We start from the raw sequence: 19,768 nt of genomic DNA, 5'->3' as shown, positions 1-19,768 counted from the left end.
TTTGTCAAGGGTGGGAGGCCGCCCCGCTTGAAAAAAAAATTTAATAGTAAAGGCACATAGAAAAAAAAATTTAAAATAGTTTCGACAAGATATAACTATAACTTGATGTATCACTTGTGTATAAACTAATAACATTGACATTGACTCTATTTATGGCAACTACAACTATAGTGATTGCATTTTCAGGTCTGAAGATTGTGAAGCAGCGAGTGTGAAATCGTGACTTAATGATTGTTTAATTACATATATTGAGAAATAACTATTTGAACGAGTCCCGAATGAGGTTATTATGTAATATTATTAAAACATGAAAATTTAGTAAAAGTAATTTTAACCGTTTTATTAAATTTATGGATAATATTACTAAGTGATATATATACAAACAAAAAAAAAAAAAAAAGTCTTAGGCACTGTGTCCGGACCCCCACACAAAATTCTCCCCCTGGTGCCCTCGTAAAAAAAAAAGGGGGTCCAGGAAGGAAGCATCTCTGCTTGTTTGAAATTTCAATATTCCGCCACCTTTTTGTTCCAGTCTCGTTGAAGCAGTCGAAGTTTACCTAAAGAATGCATTTCTTTCTTTTTAATTTCTTCATGGCCATGGCAACCTCAACCATTATCACATTCCAACACACTCCTCCCTCCCCCTCTGAAACTCTCGACTTCTGCCATAGCTACTACTACTCTCTTTCTACAACTTCCTCTCTCCTCATATTCCTAAACATTCTATCCACTTTCTTTCTTTGTAGAGCTCAACTTCAATTTATTGACATCTTTGGATGTCTTACTTTGAGTACGTTGCGGTGTTAGGTTTCTCTCGGTGGGCCTGGAAGCGCTGCACATACACAGGCTCCGATGACAGCCAATCGTGGCCCACAGCCACTCCCCAGGAGTTCGACCCTGTCCCTCGCATCTGCCGCCTCATTCTCGCCGTCTACAAGACCGATCTCCTAAACCCAAAATGCTCACCTGAAGGCGGGTACCGCCTCGACCCGGATTGTCTTGCGAAGCGGGTCACCTATGAGGACACCCAGGGACGTGCGCCACCTTACATTATCTACGTTGATCACGAACACAAGGAGATCGTGCTTGCCATTCGCGGACTCAATCTCGTCAAGGAAAGTGATTACAAGCTACTCTTGGACAATCGATTGGGGATGCAGATGTTAGATGACGGGTATGTTCACCATGGCCTCTTGAGGTCCGCAACTTGGCTCTTGAACCAGGAGGGCGAGACGCTCAAGAGGATTTGGATCGAAAACGGGAGGGAATACACAATGGTCTTTGCTGGGCATTCGTTGGGGTCCGGTGTAGCTTCCTTACTGACCATCATCGCCATCAATCAGAGGGAGAAGTTGGGAAACATTCCCAGGGATAAGATTAGGTGCTACGCTGTGGCACCGGCGAGGTGTATGTCGCTCAATTTGGCTGTCAAGTACGCAGATGTCATAAGTTCTGTTGTGTTGCAGGTGATCTTACACTTCTATGGAGTCTTTGCAGCTATGGTGCTTGTTTGATTGTCTAAGTGAGATTTGTTGTGCATCTCTTACACAGGATGATTTCTTGCCAAGAACGCCGACTCCGCTAGAAGATATATTTAAGTCAATATTTTGGCAAGTATTTATGGCTTCTTCTCTTTTACGCCATTGTTCTTTCTGTGCAGAGTTAGTGGAGTGAATTGTTATTATTACTATGTTTTTTAAACCAGGTGTTGATGCTTTGGATACAGTTTGCCCTGCTTGTTACAATGGACGTGCTTGAGGGATACACTCATTCCGGAAGGTAGAAAGCTTCGAGACCCAAGAAGGCTTTATGTCCCTGGACGAATATATCACATTGTAGAGAGGAAATTTTGCAGGTAACATACTAACATATTGGAATTCTTTTTTTGAAAGGCATACTGGAATTATTTAATTTCTTGTTAGAACGAGTAATTTTTGATATATTTTATTTTACTTTGTCCCATGTGATCTAATAAGATGAAAGGAAATAATAGCTTGCTTAGTATGAAATATGAATTTGAGGGCAGGGTCAATCATGTCTGATTGTTCATGTGAATTATTGTTGTTTGCAAAAGGTTGAGGCATGCGGTTTACATTAATTCAGTATTTTCCATATTTAGAGATACAGAAGGATAACATATTTCACAAATGGAAAAAACTTTATTGAAGTGCAACAAGCAAGTGCCAAACTCAGATAGTACAAAGTAAAAAATTACAGAAAATTAAGTTACAGCAAGTAATCTAGAACATTACTGATGCTGCTGTTATGTTTACGTGAAGACCACAATCGTGTAGTATTAAACCAGAGATCTGCGTATTTCTTTGATTGGATTATTGGCAGAAGCGAGAGTGTAACCTATTAGGACATCCCATTAGTAAAATGACTCGGGCTGATTCATCGGATTCGGATATTAGTTCCCAAATGTTGGCTTCTCTAAAATAAACTTTCATTTTCTTAGTTGATAGACAAAGTTGTCCACGCCTTCAACTTCTCTTCAAGGGAGCTAGAAACAATTCCATGTCAACTCCCAACAGCTCCTTGGCCACTTGCAATGGTTGAGGAGTGATCAACCGTCTTAGGCTCTTAGCTTCTTCTTTGCAAAGGAATCTATTGATCAATTGCCATTTTGCCATCCTCTCTTGCATAAAGCGTCAGGTGTCAGAACTTTTTTCCCATGTTGCCTCTCAAATGAAAAAGGCCACTTTTCTTAGGACTTGTGGTTTCCAAAAACACTTCCAATGGAAGACAAGGTGTCTATAAAAAACTTTTGACGGTGAATGTACTCTTTTTTTCCCTTTAATAGTGAACCCACCTTGCCAGAAGCATACAAGTGGTGTGGTCTTTTCTTCCACTGTTGACTGAAATTCATATGTGAATTCCAAATCACATTGAGCTCTCTAACTCCCAATCTAAACTATTTCTGTGACAAGTGATATTGCACAATTGTGCTCCACTAGTCAGATCAGCAAGCTCTTTCACCATAGCCTATTATTAGTGGCTTATCTAAAGAGGTTCGAACTCTGACCTCTAAAAGGATAAGAGTACATAGAAAGAACATCTGAGAAATGGGAAAAACAGATTAGGCTACATCAAGACAGACTAAGAATATCAAATAGATTGCTGCTCAGTCTGGACAACCAGAATTTGGTCGTAGAGTACCAGATATCCATGAACTTGTCTAGCTTAGATTCTTTCTTTCATTTGTTTCTAGTGATATTAAATATGCTCTGTTCCCAGAAAATCTTATTCAATGTTTCTAACACTTTGTTCACATCTTTGTTTGTTGAGAGTTACAGTTTCAACTAAGACAAGGTGATGACATAGTTTATTTCATTGATAGAGGACTTGCAGTCCTAAGATACCAGAACTATAATTTTATCGCAAGTCTTGATTATCTTGTGGAAATTGTTGTATAATGCAATCAATCGGAACCATAACCACCGATAATCAGATATCTCCATTTTTTTTTCAGCGGCAAAATAAAAATAGAAGTGCCAAAAAGAGTTAGATGGTACATTTGGCTTGATATTCTTCTCTGACGTTATCATATTATGAAAGGAATGGTTACTTAAAGAAAAATGAATAGCAACAGGAAGATCCATGCTGGATTGTCAATGTAGTGAATTGTCACCTTCATGTCATTTTTTAAATTTTGGAAGCAAAGGAAAGGGAATTGTCAAATTAATAATCATAGAATGTTAAATTATTAAAAGAAGAGTTTGTGGTTGAGTGCCAAGTGGTAGCCAACTCCTTAAAGTTTATTTTATGATGGTTTGAGCCCTCACCTCACCCCTTTAATTATAAATCCACTCATACGCTAGACTTGACTTCTATAGTGATAATAAGCTGAATTTTGTATACAGCTTACATCACTTATATTTTTCCCCTTACTATTTCATAAAAATTCTCTCCCTGAATGACATTGCTAGTAGGATGCTTAACCATGTGTTAGATTGCTCATTATGACAGCTGCGGAAGGTATCCACCTGAGGTCAGGACGGCTATTCCTGTAGAAGGGAGATTTGAGCATATTGTGTTATCATGTAACGCTACATCGGATCATGCAATTATTTGGATAGAGAGAGAAGCAGAGAAGGCCAAAGAGGCAAGTATTTCCTATTGGATTAGTATTTATGCACCTGTTTGTTGTTTCTTCTCTAATAGCCCAAAAGTGTTGCTTTCTATTATTATGAACTGAAAAAAAACACACCAGTCAGATGCATTGCTGCCCTCCCTTCATATGGGTTTATGCTGACTTAACATTAAATAGGTGGATTTGACTGGTTAAGAAAGAAGGGAATGAGGGAACAAAGATCACTGCGTGGGAACCTTTCTGTATGGTCTGCAGTTTATTTTTGATGTCAATATAGATTAATTTGATGCATGGTCGGAAAAATATTACTGAACTCTGAACTCAACAACCCTAGGACAGTCTGATCAAAGCCTCAGTTTCAGGACTGTCTTTCCACAATAAGATAGTGCACTGTTAGTTTGCTTTCACCTTTTGAATAAATTTATGGTGACTATTGAATGGAAGTTGAAATACCCTCCCTCCCTCTTGCTCTTTTTGGCTTCATTATTATAGAAGTCCCAACTCTAGCCTCTTCCTTAGAATATGAATCAAAATATATTTTGAATTCTCACTTGCAACAGCCCAGAGTACTGTCTAAAGCACCAGCCAAGAGAACCAACATTTCCAAGATTATTTGAATCTGGCCTTTCCAATTATTGAACTCATTACCTTTGTGAAACAAAAGGTGAAAGAGGAAAAGGGACTTAATTTCTGCTAAAAAGTCTATATACCCTTCTATTAAATCTGGTACTTAATATCGTTTGAAGAAAGTAGGGAGAAGTAGGAGATGGGGGAGATGTTTCGGCCTAAACTATTTGAGAGTATTGTCCACACTTTTGGGCCAAAGCCCATGTGACTTTGTTCTTCTAAAAGGCACCTCAAGAGTTAATATGTTGGGCCAGCCATGTTCATAAACTAGCCTTCACCAAGGGATATGGGAATTTAACAGTTTACAATTTACCGTGTTTTCTTACAGAGAATGAAGGAAAGCAGTGCTGAGACCATTACAACCCCTCCAAAGGTACAGAAGTTGGAGAGGTTGGAGACAATTGAGAAGGAACACAAGGACGCACTGCAAAGAGCTGCTAGCTTGAATATACCTCATGCTGTGACAACCTTAGAGCAGGAACACAAGAAAGATGAGGCAGTGTCATCCAAAGGAACGAGCCTGGCTGGCGCAAAAGGTAAATCCCACTCCACTGGAGGAAGGACTAACTGGGACTAACTGGTGAAAAGCTTCTAAGGAGAAACGAGTCGGGAGATCTACTACGGAAAGATGCCGAAGATCCAAAACAGCTGCAATGAAACTCTGCTTTCTCACACCCACTCTCTCATTTTTCGCATTGCTGGCTTGCATTTAGGAATTTGTACATTTTGTTGCATGAAAAGAATGTTAAAATAACATGAAAGCATAGCTCCCTCCACCCATCCGGGTATATACAAATATTACCATCAGCGTTTAATGTCCTCAAAAAGATCATTACCATTGATGCATGCAATAGCAAACATCACTGAAGCTTTTCAGTGACGTTAAGCAGAGGAATGTAATCTGCCCACGAACAATTGCATGAGAATCAAAATATGCCTACGAACAACAAAATATCTTTGAACTGCTACAGAAGAATCAAAGTATGCCATTTACCAACACCCAATTCAAGTGAAGCATTATGCACATCTGACTACCTGACAACTGCTGGATCCCATACATTATTATATTAAAACCTTCTAACCATGCTCCATGCTGCTGCATTTTGTACACAAACATGCTCCATGCTTAAGGGGGTAAATCAAATATTGACAAAAGTAGTAAACATATGCCGGAAATCATGTCAAACAAAATATACTGAAAACTCATCCAATCAACTTAATATACACTAGAATGGCAAACATCTCTCAGCCAATGTAGCACCATTCAATAAAAATTTCTAGCTGGGCATCCACTAAATTGAGCAAAATAAAAGGGGCAAGAACCACCATTACAAACAACCTAGCAAACCATCACAGCTAAATAGCAAAAAACTGCACTATATTTGAGAGCTCCAACACAGGAAATGTCTACTAAGTCTGCATGGCTTCAGCATGATACTTCTCTAAGTCGTCGTTAAGATCATCAGCAGACTGGTCAAAAGGTTGCTTCCTCCCACGGCCATGGCCCCTTACCCAGCCATGGCCCCAACCCCGTGCTGCACCACGGCCACGGCCACGGCCATTCCCCATTGCCCCATGGCCACGGCCATTCCCCATTGCCCCATGGCCACGGCCATTCCCCATAGCCCCACGGCCACGGCCATTCCTCATTGCCCAACGACGGTTTTGGCTGCCATAACCACCAGAAACACACTTCAATCACACGACATGCAATGGTAAACTATCAATAATAATTTAGATGACAGCATAGCCTTGGATAAAAAACCAAACACCTACTGATGGTAAATGTAACAATGGCAAACTACCATAATAACAATGCTGTCCAACCCAAATTTACCAATCCATGTTCACATCTAAAGTCCTTAAAACATAGTTGGTAGAGGTCATCAAACAAATTTAAGTACTCTAGTGTAGCCATTTCATATGCAGCACTACTGTAGGAAGCATCTACCCAGTACTGTCAGATTGCAGCAGCCAGCAAGGGATATATTTGTTTTATCCCACGTCTAGACAATATTAAGAAAATATAATAACAAAAGCAAGTTCAATAAAGACAACAAAAGCCAATCTTAGACAGATAGGGGTACGCTGCCATCTTAATAAAATAACAGCCCCTATCCTTTTTCTAATCTCAGCCCTTGCGTTGATCTAAAGGTCAAAAGTGGAGCTACATCAGTAAATTTTCATTCTCAGTTCTCACTCTAGCGTCTCTCTCAAAATTTACCAAGATCTAAGTTTCTCTCTCAGTTCTGGGTCCTACGATGGAAACTCCGGTAGAAGGCTCCAATGCATTAGTCTCCTCTGTTTATCCCGTCACTTGCTAGTCTCAGACGATTAAAACCCAAAAAAACTTCTCTCTCTGCCCCAAGAACCCTTAAGGCCTTAATCAGAGTCCGGCAATGCTTCTATTTGAATCAGAGTCCATCTCGAACGTGTATGACCATCCCTTTACTTCTAAACCAGTAAACAAGAAAACGCGACAAAATGATTCAGATCTCAACGAGCATCCCAGAGATGAAGAAACTACATTTTCTCCTAAACCCACAAAACCCCATAAGTCCAATTCTGAGAAATCCAAACATAAAGCTCCGGCACGTGTGGAGGCCATCCAAAATTTTGGGGCTGACCTGGCTCCTCTTTTGACCCTTAGATTAAAAGTATCAGTTGAGATTGAAAAAAGGGTAGGGGCTGCTATTTTATTAAGATGGCAGTGTACCCCGATCCATCTTAGACTGGTTAACTCTATTTGATTGTCCCAATTGCAACTGTTTCTTCTTCAATGATGTACATAGCCTTGGAGATGCTCTACTTTTAGATTCTACCCAGATCATGCCAATTACAAGCTCAAAAAATATATATTAGACGAGTTAAAATATAATCTCAAGTACCATCGTGATGTTACACATGCTGAGATTTCATTGTATCAATCTCCTTGGCTAAAAGAAGGATCAAGTCACGCATACAGATTATTAAGTTCCTTGCCAATCAATTAAGCCATTTACATTTTTTTAATAGAAAAAAAATTATTGAAGGCACCACGCCACCACCTTCGTGCCAAGAGCACACCATAATTACCCATATGAGAATTTAAGACACTCGAAAAAATTAGAACAATTTTTACTCAACAAGAGTGATAGGATTGTCCCACATCGAAAGATGTGGGAGCTAAGGTGTTGTTTATAGCGGGGAGGTATGGGCCTCCCTTAGTACCCAAGGATTTCTAGTATGGGCTGGGAGGCCTTGGGTACAGCCGGCCCATATGGGTGGGTGTCGGTTGGGCCTTGGGTGCTGAGCGTGTATGGGCGCAACTCTATTAATGGTATTGGAGCATGATCCTGTTGTGCCTTCAACTTGGGGCCGTGCCTGTGGAGTGGCCGGCCATGGTGCTCGACCAACGGGGGTGCGCCTGCCGGAGTGGTCGGCCATGGTGCACGATCAACGTGGGCGTTGGTCTTGAAGGGGAGGGTATTGATAGGATTGTCCCACATTGAAAGATGTGGGAGCTAAGGTGTTGTTTATAGGGGGAGGTATGGGCCTCCCTTAGTACCCAAGGTTTTCTAATATGGGTTGGGAGGCCTTGGGTACAGCCGGCCCATATGGGTGGGTGTCGGTTGGGCCTTGGGTGCTGAGCGTGTATGGGCGCGACTCTATCAAAGAGCTTGACAACAGAAAGCCACCTATCCATGAAAACCAACATGGACACCCCTTAGGCTAGGAAAGCCATTTACATTTTGAATATGACCAGGATCAAATCGATCAGGCACCTCCAAGGCCATAAAATTATTACATGACATCTTCATCACGCCTAAGCAAGCATAAACTTAGTCCAAAATGAGCAACAAAGTTTAGTCAACTTCACACAAACAAGATATCATGGAAAACAGAGCTCAAGTGACTATCCAGCATTGACAAAACCTCCTTGAACATTTTAATACTCATACATGTTCAGTAAAAATGAACTTGAAACACAAACACTTGAGCGATCAGTCAGTTTATGATACCTTCACTAAGAATGTACGTCTGCCAGCATGGCAAATGGAATGCACTATCAAATATTGAGATTAAAATGTAAATATATAAAAGATACATCAAATTAGAAAATATACTCAGGCATATAACAGTATCAAGTATCAACATCCAATAACTTACCCAGAACCACGGTTTATGGAAGAGCCACCCCCGTTTAGACCTGCTCCAGGCCTGCATAACAACAGATGTCAGTCATTAAAATGACACCAATGGAACCTTGAACTGTTGAACACATCTTTGCTGTCTCAGCATAAATAGCGCTTCAAAAGCATAGAAAGATTCACCACTCAGCCTAGGCCTCCAAAAAATGAGAGAAGGAAAAGATAATTACTGAAGTTAAACTAAGGCACTACGTGGTAAAAAAAGAATTGAACATATTTAATACAAGAATGCTTCCATGCAAATGACAGCTCTATAATTAGAACCATCACAATAACAAGTCTCAATGTAGCCATCTTAAGATAGCTCAGCAATTTAAGCATCATCAACTTTCATGCTTAAGCTACAGCTAAATGAGAGTACTTGAAATTATAACAGTTTAAGTCCCACTAGCACTTGAACTGGCAGACATAAATTTTTATAAAGCAAAAAAAAAAAAACAGGTAGAAACAAAAATAATCAACACCCATTAATAGAATGGCATTCAACCCTAATCAACTTCTTGCAAAACCTAAATTCAAACAAAACAGAAATAAGATAAAATTACATACGTCATAACAACCGTTCTCTTCCTCCTTCCATTTTCTCCGGTTACATTCACACGAGCTGAAACAGGAATTTCCACATTGGCGCCTACAACTTCAAGCTTCATAGGCTTTCCATCAAGCAAAACATTGTTGTATCGCTTAAGAGCTGCAAAGGCATCACTTCGTCTAGTATATACCACCTCAGCAGAGCCCTGTAACCAAGTATCAAGCATTTAATGGAATACAGGAAGGCAATACGGAGCCAAATCATTATTACAATTTCATATATATAGCGTGTGTAGCATATGAGAGTGGTATAACATACCCAAATTGACCAACAAGAATTTGAAGCCCTGATTAGCTCATTAAGCCCATTGGACTCACCAAGTATTTGTCCATAGTTATCTTATGTTTCACTTTTCTTAAACTTATGACCAATCAAAATGGTATTACAGCAGTTCAAAAATTTGTAGTTGAATAAAAGGAATCTAGTGGCAAGAGTTCTTTTCAGTCTTCTTTTAAGTTTTTTTAATCTTGAACGCAAAATCCTTATTCCTGCTTCGTTTTTTGGCTATACAATTGGCTTAGATTGTATCAATGGTGATAACTTTATCTTTAATGTAATCAAGGCATTACATAGGCAAGAAATTCAACCATAAAAATATAATGTCTTGGTTGTATTCAGTTCACAGTGTTGCTTTGCAAAAAAAGTCATATGCTGATATGTGACATCCACCAAATTAACTAGTGATTTTTCCTCCAATGATTATCATCCTTTAAATCATCATTAATATACTAGTCATTATGCATACTCATCACATAGCCAGCATGTAGCCAGACAAATCAACAACCATTCTGGCTAATGTAAGCAATCTCCTTATTAGTAGCAGCAAAATTAACATAAGTACATAACCAATATCTAAAACCAGCTAATAAGGAAGCAAAACAACCCAACTAGAGAGCTGGTTCAGAAATAAAACTACACAAAGAACAACTACATCTATCAAAAATACACTTACACCAGGGCGACCATTTTTGTCATAATGAATAGCATAACGTTCCAGATCCCCAATCTCAGCAAAAAGTTCCTGAATCACAAAGAACCAAAGGGGAAAAAAATAAAGATCAGATATCCGTTTCCATGAACATTCAAGATGAAGATATAGTCCAGATCGTACCCTTATATCTTCATTGGATACACCAGAGTCCAAATTGGAAACATTTAGCTTTGTGCCAACTTCAACTCCAGCTATCCCTGCAGCTCTTAGGCTATCTTCAAACAAATCATGCTGCCACGGAAATCTCCTGGTTCTGCGAGCAGGCTGATTAAAGCGAGCATAACATATCAGCTTATTTAACAGATACAAAATTAGCATTCTTCAATTGCAATCTGATATCAGAAAAGTTCCCAGTAGGAATAAAAAGAAAGCTAAAAGAGTAGGATCCAGGTTGGAAAACTGTTTAAGCAGCCTGGAATTGAACATCAGCAGATTGAAGTGATGGATGGCTAACAAGAATAACGAATTGACCCACTGCATCTAAACAAGTGCTAGTGAGATCTCCAGTTCTGTAGTTTTGCGAAGGAAGCTACTTGCAAACTGCCAAGAACTAGCACAGGAACTGAAACCTTGCACTGAAGAAATTCCACAAACAGCAATATGATCGATCATAACCCTCCCCGGTTATAACAACCAGCCATCCAACATAAGAGAGAGTGCAGTTTCATAATATGAACTATATGTGGTATAAAGAATTTGACACCAAAATTTCTCAAGTGATGTCATGCTACAGATGAGCTCCATCATTCTTATTCACCTAGCGAAGCTACTCTGCAAAAAATTCCAGGAAGTAGCATTGCAACTCATTGGGCATCAAAACTCTTCCACATCTAAACACGTGACATCTTGTAGCAAAGCCCCAAAAAGTATAACCCAAATGAACCACAAGTTCAAACAAATCTTGGTGGAAAACAGTTTAAATACAATGGTGTTGCTAATGCACAAGCGACTGAGCCAAAATGAGCTTCTCCGTGAACAAAAAACCTTAGAAATCTGCTGTGTTCAAGAGTCTAAAGCAGAGTTAAGGATCCTCTCACATTCGAACAAATATCAGAATCTCAATCATATGCATAAAAACATCCATGGATTTGAGCTTGCCTTGGCAATCATGTAGGATGATGGACGAGCATTCACTGCAAGAGGACCTCTTCGAACAGGCCCAGTCATTCTTTCACCACGTAAGTAGCCACTTGGTCCGTGGCCACGGCCACGGCCACCACCACCCCTATTCCGTCCTCTTACTCTCTCCCTATTACTTTTTATAAGATCATCAAGAGACATATCAACAGATGTGGCCATTAATCAAAGAGAAAAAGAGCAGCAAGTAAACCTGCAAACCAGAAGGCAAAAGGGATTAAAATATATTACAAAAAATAATCATTAAAAGGTGTACAGAGTGTGAAGTGAGCCCCTATGACAGGATGAATACATAGAAAACAGTTTCTTGTAACAATAAAGATGGACATTTTCACATAACAATCAACAAGAACAATTATCTTTGCAGGAAAACTTCTATTCCATGATTGAAAATGCACATCAATACACAAAAATCACACAATCTGAGATGCCTCCACCACCACCACCAACACAGTCACTATCATTCAAAAGAAAACAAAAATCACACACTTCGAAATCGAAAAGGAGAATATGCCTCATTCAGGAACAAAAAATCTGATCTCGAACTTATCGATCTGAACTCAAACTACAACTTCACAATCACGCATACAAAAAGACACAAGCACTATATATAGAGAGTAGAGAGAGAGAATAGGAATAGAGAAAATACCTGGAAACAATCCGTAAAATAACGAAGAAAGAGCGAAGTCGCAGAGAGATAAGGAAGACCCAAGAGAGAGAGAGGGGGGTGCGAAAGGATCAGAGAAAACTGTGACAAATTACGATGGAAAAGACTCACGGAGGACGTTCATACACGGTGGGATGAAGCGAACTGAATCGAAATGATTGAGGGGATTTGTTAGGGTTTCTGGCTCTCTGTGGAGGCTGAGGGGAGGGTTAACGCTGGCCTTTTTCAGATATCTTTCGATGCGCTTATTATTTTTTATGGGAAAGTTAGAGATAATCCCTCCATTAACATTAAAAGTTTTATTACAATAAGGGCACTCCAATAAATATTTCATAAACCACAAAAAGTTGTAATATTTATTTTATTGACAAAAATACCTTTATTTTTTCAACTTCTCTATTTGACACTTAAATCGGAGCTTCCTCCTCCAACAATTATTCCGGCCACCTAATGAGTAGGAATGATGAGCATAGGTCTGGATTACACTCCCGTGGTTTTGACTTGCGACGGCGTGTGTCTCCAGTGATTGAATCGAACACTTTTCTTCATTGTTGACTGCAACTTCAAGGTCAAATTCTGATGGAATCAGCAGCTAACAACGACGTATGATGGTTGAGAGTTGGTCGTGCTGCTCCGACGCTTCTATTTGGTGGGTCAGTGGCCTAATGGTGGTGGTCCACCATGCTCACGAATCTGCTTCATATGTTATTTGTTTCTTACAAATGAGTATGATGAAACATATAACATTTTAGGGAAACAAATAACATTATGGGAAATAGAAAACATTTCTACAGATCTAAAACAGATAACAAATTTTATATTAGAAGAACACATTGCACATTTTTAGTTTTAGAAAAAAAATTACAAAAAAATAATAAAATATCAAAGGTGATGCATCTTGGTCCGTGAAGTTGATTGGTGGTGTTGATGATTGCCAACGTTGGCCATATTGGCCGGATCGAGATCTTTTCCGAATGGTGATTGTGATTTCACGAAGCTTTTCCGATGACCTAAGTGATAATCGACTGTTGGTGATGATTGAGCTTTGTTCGGATTGACCTAAAGCTTCATTTCAATGGTTCGTTCGTAGAAAACGATGATCAATTTCCGGTTGTGAGCGTAAAAAAAGGAAGAAGAAGAAGGAAGAGGGGCATTTTGATAAATTTGTAAGTGTCTCTCTTTTTTTCTTTCTTTTTTTACCTTGTGCTTGATGCAATATAACTGTTGGTTGTTGTGCTTTTGAGTAAAAGACCCTTATCTTATTTCATTGTCTTGTAGGGTAAGCTCCGTAGAAAGTAAGTAATATACAGTAAAACTTTTTATCTTATCGAAAAGCGTGGAATTATTTTTTCCTTTTTCTCATCATATCCCATGGGGAAGTTTGCTGCTCGGTACTTTCTCCTCCACTCATTTTTTTCCCTGTTTTTTCTGTAATCTTTTTTCTTCCTTTTGACAGATGCAGAATTTTGGTTTGGAGATTTTGATTCATTCTTCCTTGGCTTGCATTTGTTTGTTGATTTATAAGAGTTGAACAAAGGGATAATGGCAATGAGAGCACTGGTTCCCACGCATCCTCTACCACCACCACCACATCTTTGCCCTCCATTCTCTTGCCATCTTAAATCCTCCTTGCAGATGCCTCAAAAGGTTCTCCACCATAGCATCAGCAGAAGAGTAGTAACTATAGTGGCAATGGCAACAGCTCTGTTGGCAAAAGAAGCAATTTTAAGCAAAAAAATTGCGAATGCATTTGACTTCAGATTGGTAGCTCCTGATCAGACATCTGAAGAGGCAGAGAGTGTAGTACGGAGTCATGCCGAAGATTTGTTAAGCATCAAAGATTTGTTAGAGGCAGAGTCTTGGAAGGAACTGCAGAAGGCACTGCGAATAAGCTCTTCAAACTTGAAGCGGGATATCTATACCATTATCCAAGCCAAACCTGGAAGTCAGAGGCCTCAACTGAGGAAGCTTTATTACACTCTCTTCGACAATGTCACTAAAGTATGCACTACTTTGCAGATTTTTTTTTTTTTTTTTTATAGATCATAGCTTGTGTGCTCTTAGCAGCATTGGATATTTGTCACATATCGTGCATCATTACATCGAAGAAGCTAGCTTTCGTTGGGATGGTGAAGTTGATTGTTGTAACTCCTTGCAAATGCGGGAGGTCGCAATTTCAACTTCCATGCCCAGCAGTTTCAATGTTAGTTCCTTACACGAGCCAAATTCACATGGGAGGTTGGCTTTATGGAGCTAACTCTCCTCTTTGGGCTTCGGCCTCAAACTGCCCCCACCGGTTTCGGCCACTGAAAAAAAGTATCATTACAGCTTGATTAATTTGAGTCCCCCATAAAAAGTTGCATAAAAATAAAAAGTTTGTTCTTGGGAATTGACAAGTATTCATGATAATGGTCATTGCAGCTAGATTATGCAGCAAGGGATAGGGATGCAGCAGTTGTGCGGCAGTGCTACGGAAACATTGTTGAGACCCTTGGCAACATTTTGTCTAGAATATAAGGGATTACTAGTGAGTGCACTTTTTCTACCATTTTTCTGGCAATTCATGTGACCTGAATGTTGTAACAAAGGAGGTAGCTTAGAAAACTTGTTGATATGGAACATTTTTATATGTGGGAAAGGAAAAGAAAGATCAAATTCAAGGATCCATCATAAGGGTTCTTTTTTCCTTGATAATTATCATTAGACTTTGATGAGGATGATGATCTTGATAGCTATTATTGTTTACTCTTTGATTCGATTTTGGAGATGTAGAATGTCGTATTTGATATTCTTTTGTCAGTGAAAAGGTAGGAAAAATTAGAAGTTATTGTATTGACATTTTTTTTTCCCAATTTAACTGATATAAAGTTTAATAAGAATTTGAATTGGAGGCTCAGTCCCAGCTTGCGCTTGGAACTTTAGGAACGAGTTGAGCTTAAGCTTTACAAGACGACGTCAGGCTTCACTCTTCTCCTATGCAGAAGACAAGTGCAACCAAAGCTGTGAGCAAAGGTAGTAAGAACCAAGCAATGATACTCCTCTGTCTTTCCTAAAATTTTCAGTAATTATTGAGATCAGCGATTTCAAAGCTGATGCTCTACATTTAGCCATAAATTTAGGTGATATGTGGGACTAACTCACTTGTAATATCATTGCTTGAACGCCTATGAATGGGGATGAGATATATTTTTTCGTCGTCCTTTCTATTTGTTTCTGCACTACCTTGTACTCCACCATACATTTAGCAAATATTTTTATACTGTTGTTTATATTTTTCATTTCATTCTGCACCCCTCTTTCAAGTTTGGGTTTGGTTGGTTTTTCATTGCCTCTTGCCATTTCTCATCTTTAGTACCAATGGTTTGAAATCGTTTCTCTACCGACTTTCTATGAAGACTGCACGCGCAGTGCGGTAGGGAACTTTTCTGAATCGAATACACGTTGAAGGGTTGTTGTGTGCTGGAAATTCTTACCATACAGAATTATTCCAGTATCAACTCATCTCTAAATCTTTCTCGTATGAGAAAATGCACACTGGGTTAAGGTTATTATGAGACAAATTCAAATAATTCAAAAGGTGCAGTCTTGACATGCTTGGAGGAATTCTGCCTGTGAGCTGGTTTCTTGAGAGTCCAGCGGATTCTAGGATGTTGTAGCCAAGTATTAATTTTTCTAACTGTGAAAGGTTTCCCGCGTTTTCTGGAAAAGTTCATTTAGTTGATTTGCAGCAAGATTTAATGTCTCCAAGGACGACAAACTTCCTAAGGAACCTGCAGGTGTTTGAATTCTCCAACTGTGTCTGTTAGAAGACCAGAAAAGTTGTTGCTTCCCAAATTTTGTGATAAGATTACTTGGAAGGCAACCAGACAAGCTATGAAGGTACAAGAAAACAACTCTCGTGCACAAAGGCTTTTATAATGGACAGAGTCGAGGACAGACAGACAGAATGTACCTAAACTTTACTCCCACACGATATATGAAGAGGCTATTTTAAAAATTAAACATATGACATTGAGGTTGCATCACTAGGTCACATGTATGCCTATCCAATCAGGTAATGAAGAATTCAAAAAATTGAGAGAAACAACAAAGCTTTTAAGAGAATTCAAGTTGTAAGAACCACTTGGAATTTAGGTGTTCAAATTTGAATCAAGAAACAAATGTTTGCAATTGGGTTCAATCACCTAAGGACATTAGATCTCCCCTCTTTTACCAAACTTAAAAAGATCAACCCTAAAAGCTTTAATTTAAAAATAATTAAAATGAAATTCTAATAAATTTCAAAATAAAAGAACTGAGAGATGGGTGATAAATGCTCAAGGGCAGCAAATTCAATTATCATTTCTAGTAATAAAGCCACAATATATTACATTGAAGTAACACAGCACACACACTGAAATGTTTTAGTGCTTTCATGTCAACTTCTATCTTCAACATATGGTTGCCACATGAATTTTGTCTTAAAGTAAATTTAATTAAATTCAAGATGAATTTTGAATTTAATTTGGTATGAGTTATTGGGAACTTTCACACCCGACTTACCATTCTCTCTCACACTTACTTATTAGTTTGTTACTTACGAGTTATCAGGATTGTCCCCTAATTTTGATTGTAAACTCAATCAAACTTTAGATCGAAACCCTAGAGAGATACGTGAAGAACAAACACATACCAAGAAATTGTCACAAAGAAAATTTTACGATCTCAGAGCAACTAGACCAATGCCTGCAACACAATTTAGGGTTTTTTTTTCCCCTTCGAAATTTGAGGTTTCTCTATTCTCGCATCCTCTATCTATTGCATGTGTGAATTTTTTCCTCATCTAAATTCATTGTTGCTTTTTGACGGTTATTTGTTGGATCTCAATAATACAAAAAAAAAACACACACACACACTGTGTTTTGGACATTTGGTTGGATGTGGGGTGGAGCTAGCCCAATACACTGACAAATCGCGCGAGTTTTGGACGTCATCGACTACAATGGTGGGTTAGATAGTAGCGATTGTCCACCATCCCAATTGTTTTGAGCTAGGAACTTCATAGGCTTCTCCTATTTTCCTTCTTTGTTTTGCTCGTCTTGCTAAACGAAAATTAAATTTTAATTGAAAGGAAAATAGGGTTAATATCATTTTTACGTACAGAAAGATAGTTAATGTTTCAATTTATACACTGTTGTTTCAAATGTTTCAATTTAGGCATCCAACGATAAATTTGTTTCAAGTTGGTCTCTTGGGCAATTTTCCCTAGTTTTGAACAGTCAAACTGTTCATGTGACACATTGACTGACCATGTGACAAGTTGACGATGGCACATTGACCCATTGACCAACTAGATAGAAACCGAAACCAACAAAGCAAGATCCTTAAAAAAATACCAAATTTACCCAGAAAATTCAGATTCGATTAGAACCTCTAAACTTTTTCAGCCTTAACAATAGGATTTGGCTTTGCAATTGCATCACGGCCAGAGGTCTTGTAATCAAAGGTACAATCATGCTACTCAGGGTATTGATGCATCCCGCAGTACGTGCTCCCGCACTTGCACTTGAAACCCATCAACCTCCGCCAATTGTTTCACTTTGAAACTGAAAGATTTCTCCACAGCGGCTATCGCATAAGCCTCCCGTTCCTCCTTGGCACGAAGATCATGATAGCACTTGGAGCAGAGATTCATGTTGGAAGGAGTGCCGAAGAAGTCGCAGCCGTTGACGCCAAGCTTTGGTTCCGATGGTGGAAATCTTGTGCCCTCGTTCTGCTTCAAACCCATCCTTGATTAGCTTGCTTTCTCTACGAAAAAGAAAGAGAACTAGGGTTAGGGTTTTGAAAGTTTCTTGGGGGTTGAATCGTTGTGTATTGCAGAGAATTTGATTATCTTGGGAAATCTGAGAGAACAGGTGTATGATATGAATTGGTCCACGTGTTATTTTTTTAAATGTTTATGTCCACGTGAGATATGGCCATGGGTAGTCAATTTACCACATGAACAGTTTGACTGTCCAAAACTGAAAAAACTTGCCCGAGAGCCCAATTTGAAACAAATTTATCATTAGATGAATAAATTAAAACATTTTAAACAACGATGTGTAAACTGAAATACTAACTATCTTTCGATATGTAAAAGTGGTATTAACCCAAGGAAAATAAGAGTTGAAAAACCTATAGCTATAGAAACGAAAATATGTTACACTATGGAGGGAGATAATATACCGAGTTGCCTAAAATCTTTACTGTAAGATGATGATTTGGACGGTTAAGATTTAAAAAAAAAATCAGGAATTTCAATAAATAAAAATTATAGTATCTCTTGACCTAACCTAATATAAAATAGACTTTTTAGTCATAAGAACAACAACTAAAAGTTGTAGTGTCTGTTTGACACAACATAAGTGGAAGCAGATCCGCTGTGTCAAACAGCACAGCGAAGCCAGTGGATCCGCTGGTGCAAAAGAAGCTCCCTTCTTTTGCATTTCCTCTATGCTGCAACTTTTTCGTGTGGGTCCCAATTAAGCCAAAGAGCTGCAGCTTTTTGTTTTTTTTTAAATTTATATAAAATATTATTATTTAATGATTTAAATATAAGTTTATTTTAATCAAAAGTATAAATTAATTAAAAATACAATAAATATAACAAAATTTATTTGATTAATTAAATATTAATTAAAAAATAAAATAAATGTAAGTTTAATTAATTTGATTAATTAAAAAATACTTAAAATTAATTTTAAATATAAATTATATTTGATTAATTAAATTAATACTTAAATTAATTTTAATAAGAATTATATTTATTAGATTAATTTTAATAAAAAAATAAAAATTAATATTATAATACTTTATTTCAACGGTTTTCCCGCTAGCATCAATTTTAGTTCACCAAACACCTCACAACATATTTTACAGCTTAAAGCTCAGCATATTTTTCACAGCATTTCCGTTAACATTGAAAATCAAGATTTCCGCTATACCAAACGGAGCCATATTCTTGTTGGACAAGTCAAAAAAAAACTTTATCAAAAAAAAAGAAACACTTACAAACTTACCAAAATGCCCCTCTTTCGTCTTCTTCATTCTTCCTTCTTCTCTCTTCTTCTTTCTTCACACCCACAATTGGAAATTGGCCGTCAGACCATTGTTTTCGATGAATGAACAATCGAAATGAAGCTCTAGGTCAGCCCGATCAAAGCCCGATCATCACCGACAGTTGATTACACTTAAGTTATTGAAAAAGCTTTGTGAAATCACAACCACCATTTGAAAAAGCTTTGTGAAATCACGACTACCAATCAACTCCACGGACTAGGGCGCATCACTTTTGATGTTTTATTACTTGTTTGTACTCTTTTTTTTGTTGAAACTGCAAATCTACAGATCTGTTCGTCGAATATGTTATCTGTTTTGGATTTGTAGAAATGTTATCTGTTTCCCAAAATGTTACTCCCTCCGTCCCATTTTATTTGTCAGCCTTTGAAAA

General features: G+C 38.2%; 2 protein-coding genes and 2 pseudogenes across 4 annotated transcripts; 2 read left to right on the top strand and 2 right to left on the bottom strand.

Moving 5' to 3' along the window:
• Nucleotides 1-487: 487 nt before the first annotated feature.
• LOC119992190 lies at nucleotides 488-5,547 on the top strand (annotated as a pseudogene).
• Nucleotides 5,548-5,866: 319 nt separating this feature from the next.
• LOC119992201 (THO complex subunit 4D-like) lies at nucleotides 5,867-12,561 on the bottom strand. The gene is made up of 7 exons (XM_038838871.1): nucleotides 12,280-12,561; nucleotides 11,592-11,823; nucleotides 10,614-10,757; nucleotides 10,455-10,523; nucleotides 9,460-9,647; nucleotides 8,870-8,920; nucleotides 5,867-6,389 (listed from the first exon to the last, which is right to left on the bottom strand). The coding sequence occupies exons 2-7, from the start codon at nucleotides 11,790-11,792 to the stop codon at nucleotides 6,131-6,133; spliced, it is 912 nt and encodes a 303-aa protein (XP_038694799.1). The 5' UTR covers nucleotides 11,793-11,823; nucleotides 12,280-12,561; the 3' UTR covers nucleotides 5,867-6,130.
• Nucleotides 12,562-13,677: 1,116 nt separating this feature from the next.
• LOC119995300 (psbQ-like protein 3, chloroplastic) lies at nucleotides 13,678-15,541 on the top strand. 3 transcript variants are annotated; one of them, XM_038841770.1, is made up of 3 exons: nucleotides 13,678-14,298; nucleotides 14,719-14,824; nucleotides 15,220-15,541. In XM_038841770.1, the coding sequence occupies exons 1-2, from the start codon at nucleotides 13,840-13,842 to the stop codon at nucleotides 14,812-14,814; spliced, it is 555 nt and encodes a 184-aa protein (XP_038697698.1). In that variant the 5' UTR covers nucleotides 13,678-13,839; the 3' UTR covers nucleotides 14,815-14,824; nucleotides 15,220-15,541. The 3 variants fall into 3 exon arrangements, with proteins under 3 accessions (XP_038697698.1, XP_038697697.1, XP_038697696.1); XM_038841769.1 differs by having other exon boundaries at nucleotides 15,195-15,541; XM_038841768.1 differs by lacking the exon at nucleotides 15,220-15,541 and having other exon boundaries at nucleotides 14,719-15,053.
• A 1,910-nt stretch (nucleotides 15,542-17,451) lies between these two features.
• Nucleotides 17,452-18,219, bottom strand: LOC119995259 (annotated as a pseudogene).
• Between the last annotated feature and the right edge of the window lie 1,549 nt (nucleotides 18,220-19,768).

Source organism: Tripterygium wilfordii, chromosome 3 (genome assembly GCF_013401445.1).
Source record: "Tripterygium wilfordii isolate XIE 37 chromosome 3, ASM1340144v1, whole genome shotgun sequence".
Taxonomy (NCBI): Eukaryota; Viridiplantae; Streptophyta; class Magnoliopsida; order Celastrales; family Celastraceae; genus Tripterygium; species Tripterygium wilfordii.
Note: the sequence above shows the minus strand (reverse complement) of the source record. Positions and strands in the feature narration are given on the sequence as shown.

What these genes read in the sequence shown, in the direction of transcription:
- LOC119992201 (XM_038838871.1), bottom strand. Translation starts at nt 11,792, where the DNA reads ATGGCCACATCTGTTGATATGTCTCTTGATGATCTTATAAAAAGTAAT. An exon ending in CATCCTACATGATTGCCAAG is followed by an intron (nt 10,758 to 11,591) that starts GCAAGCTCAAAT and finishes CGCTTTAATCAG; the next exon opens with CCTGCTCGCAGAACCAGGAG. An exon ending in TCCATAAACCGTGGTTCTGG is followed by an intron (nt 6,390 to 8,869) that starts GTAAGTTATTGG and finishes TGGTTATGGCAG; the next exon opens with CCAAAACCGTCGTTGGGCAA.
- LOC119995300 (XM_038841770.1), top strand. Translation starts at nt 13,840, where the DNA reads ATGGCAATGAGAGCACTGGTTCCCACGCATCCTCTACCACCACCACCA. An exon ending in TCTTCGACAATGTCACTAAA is followed by an intron (nt 14,299 to 14,718) that starts GTATGCACTACT and finishes TGGTCATTGCAG; the next exon opens with CTAGATTATGCAGCAAGGGA.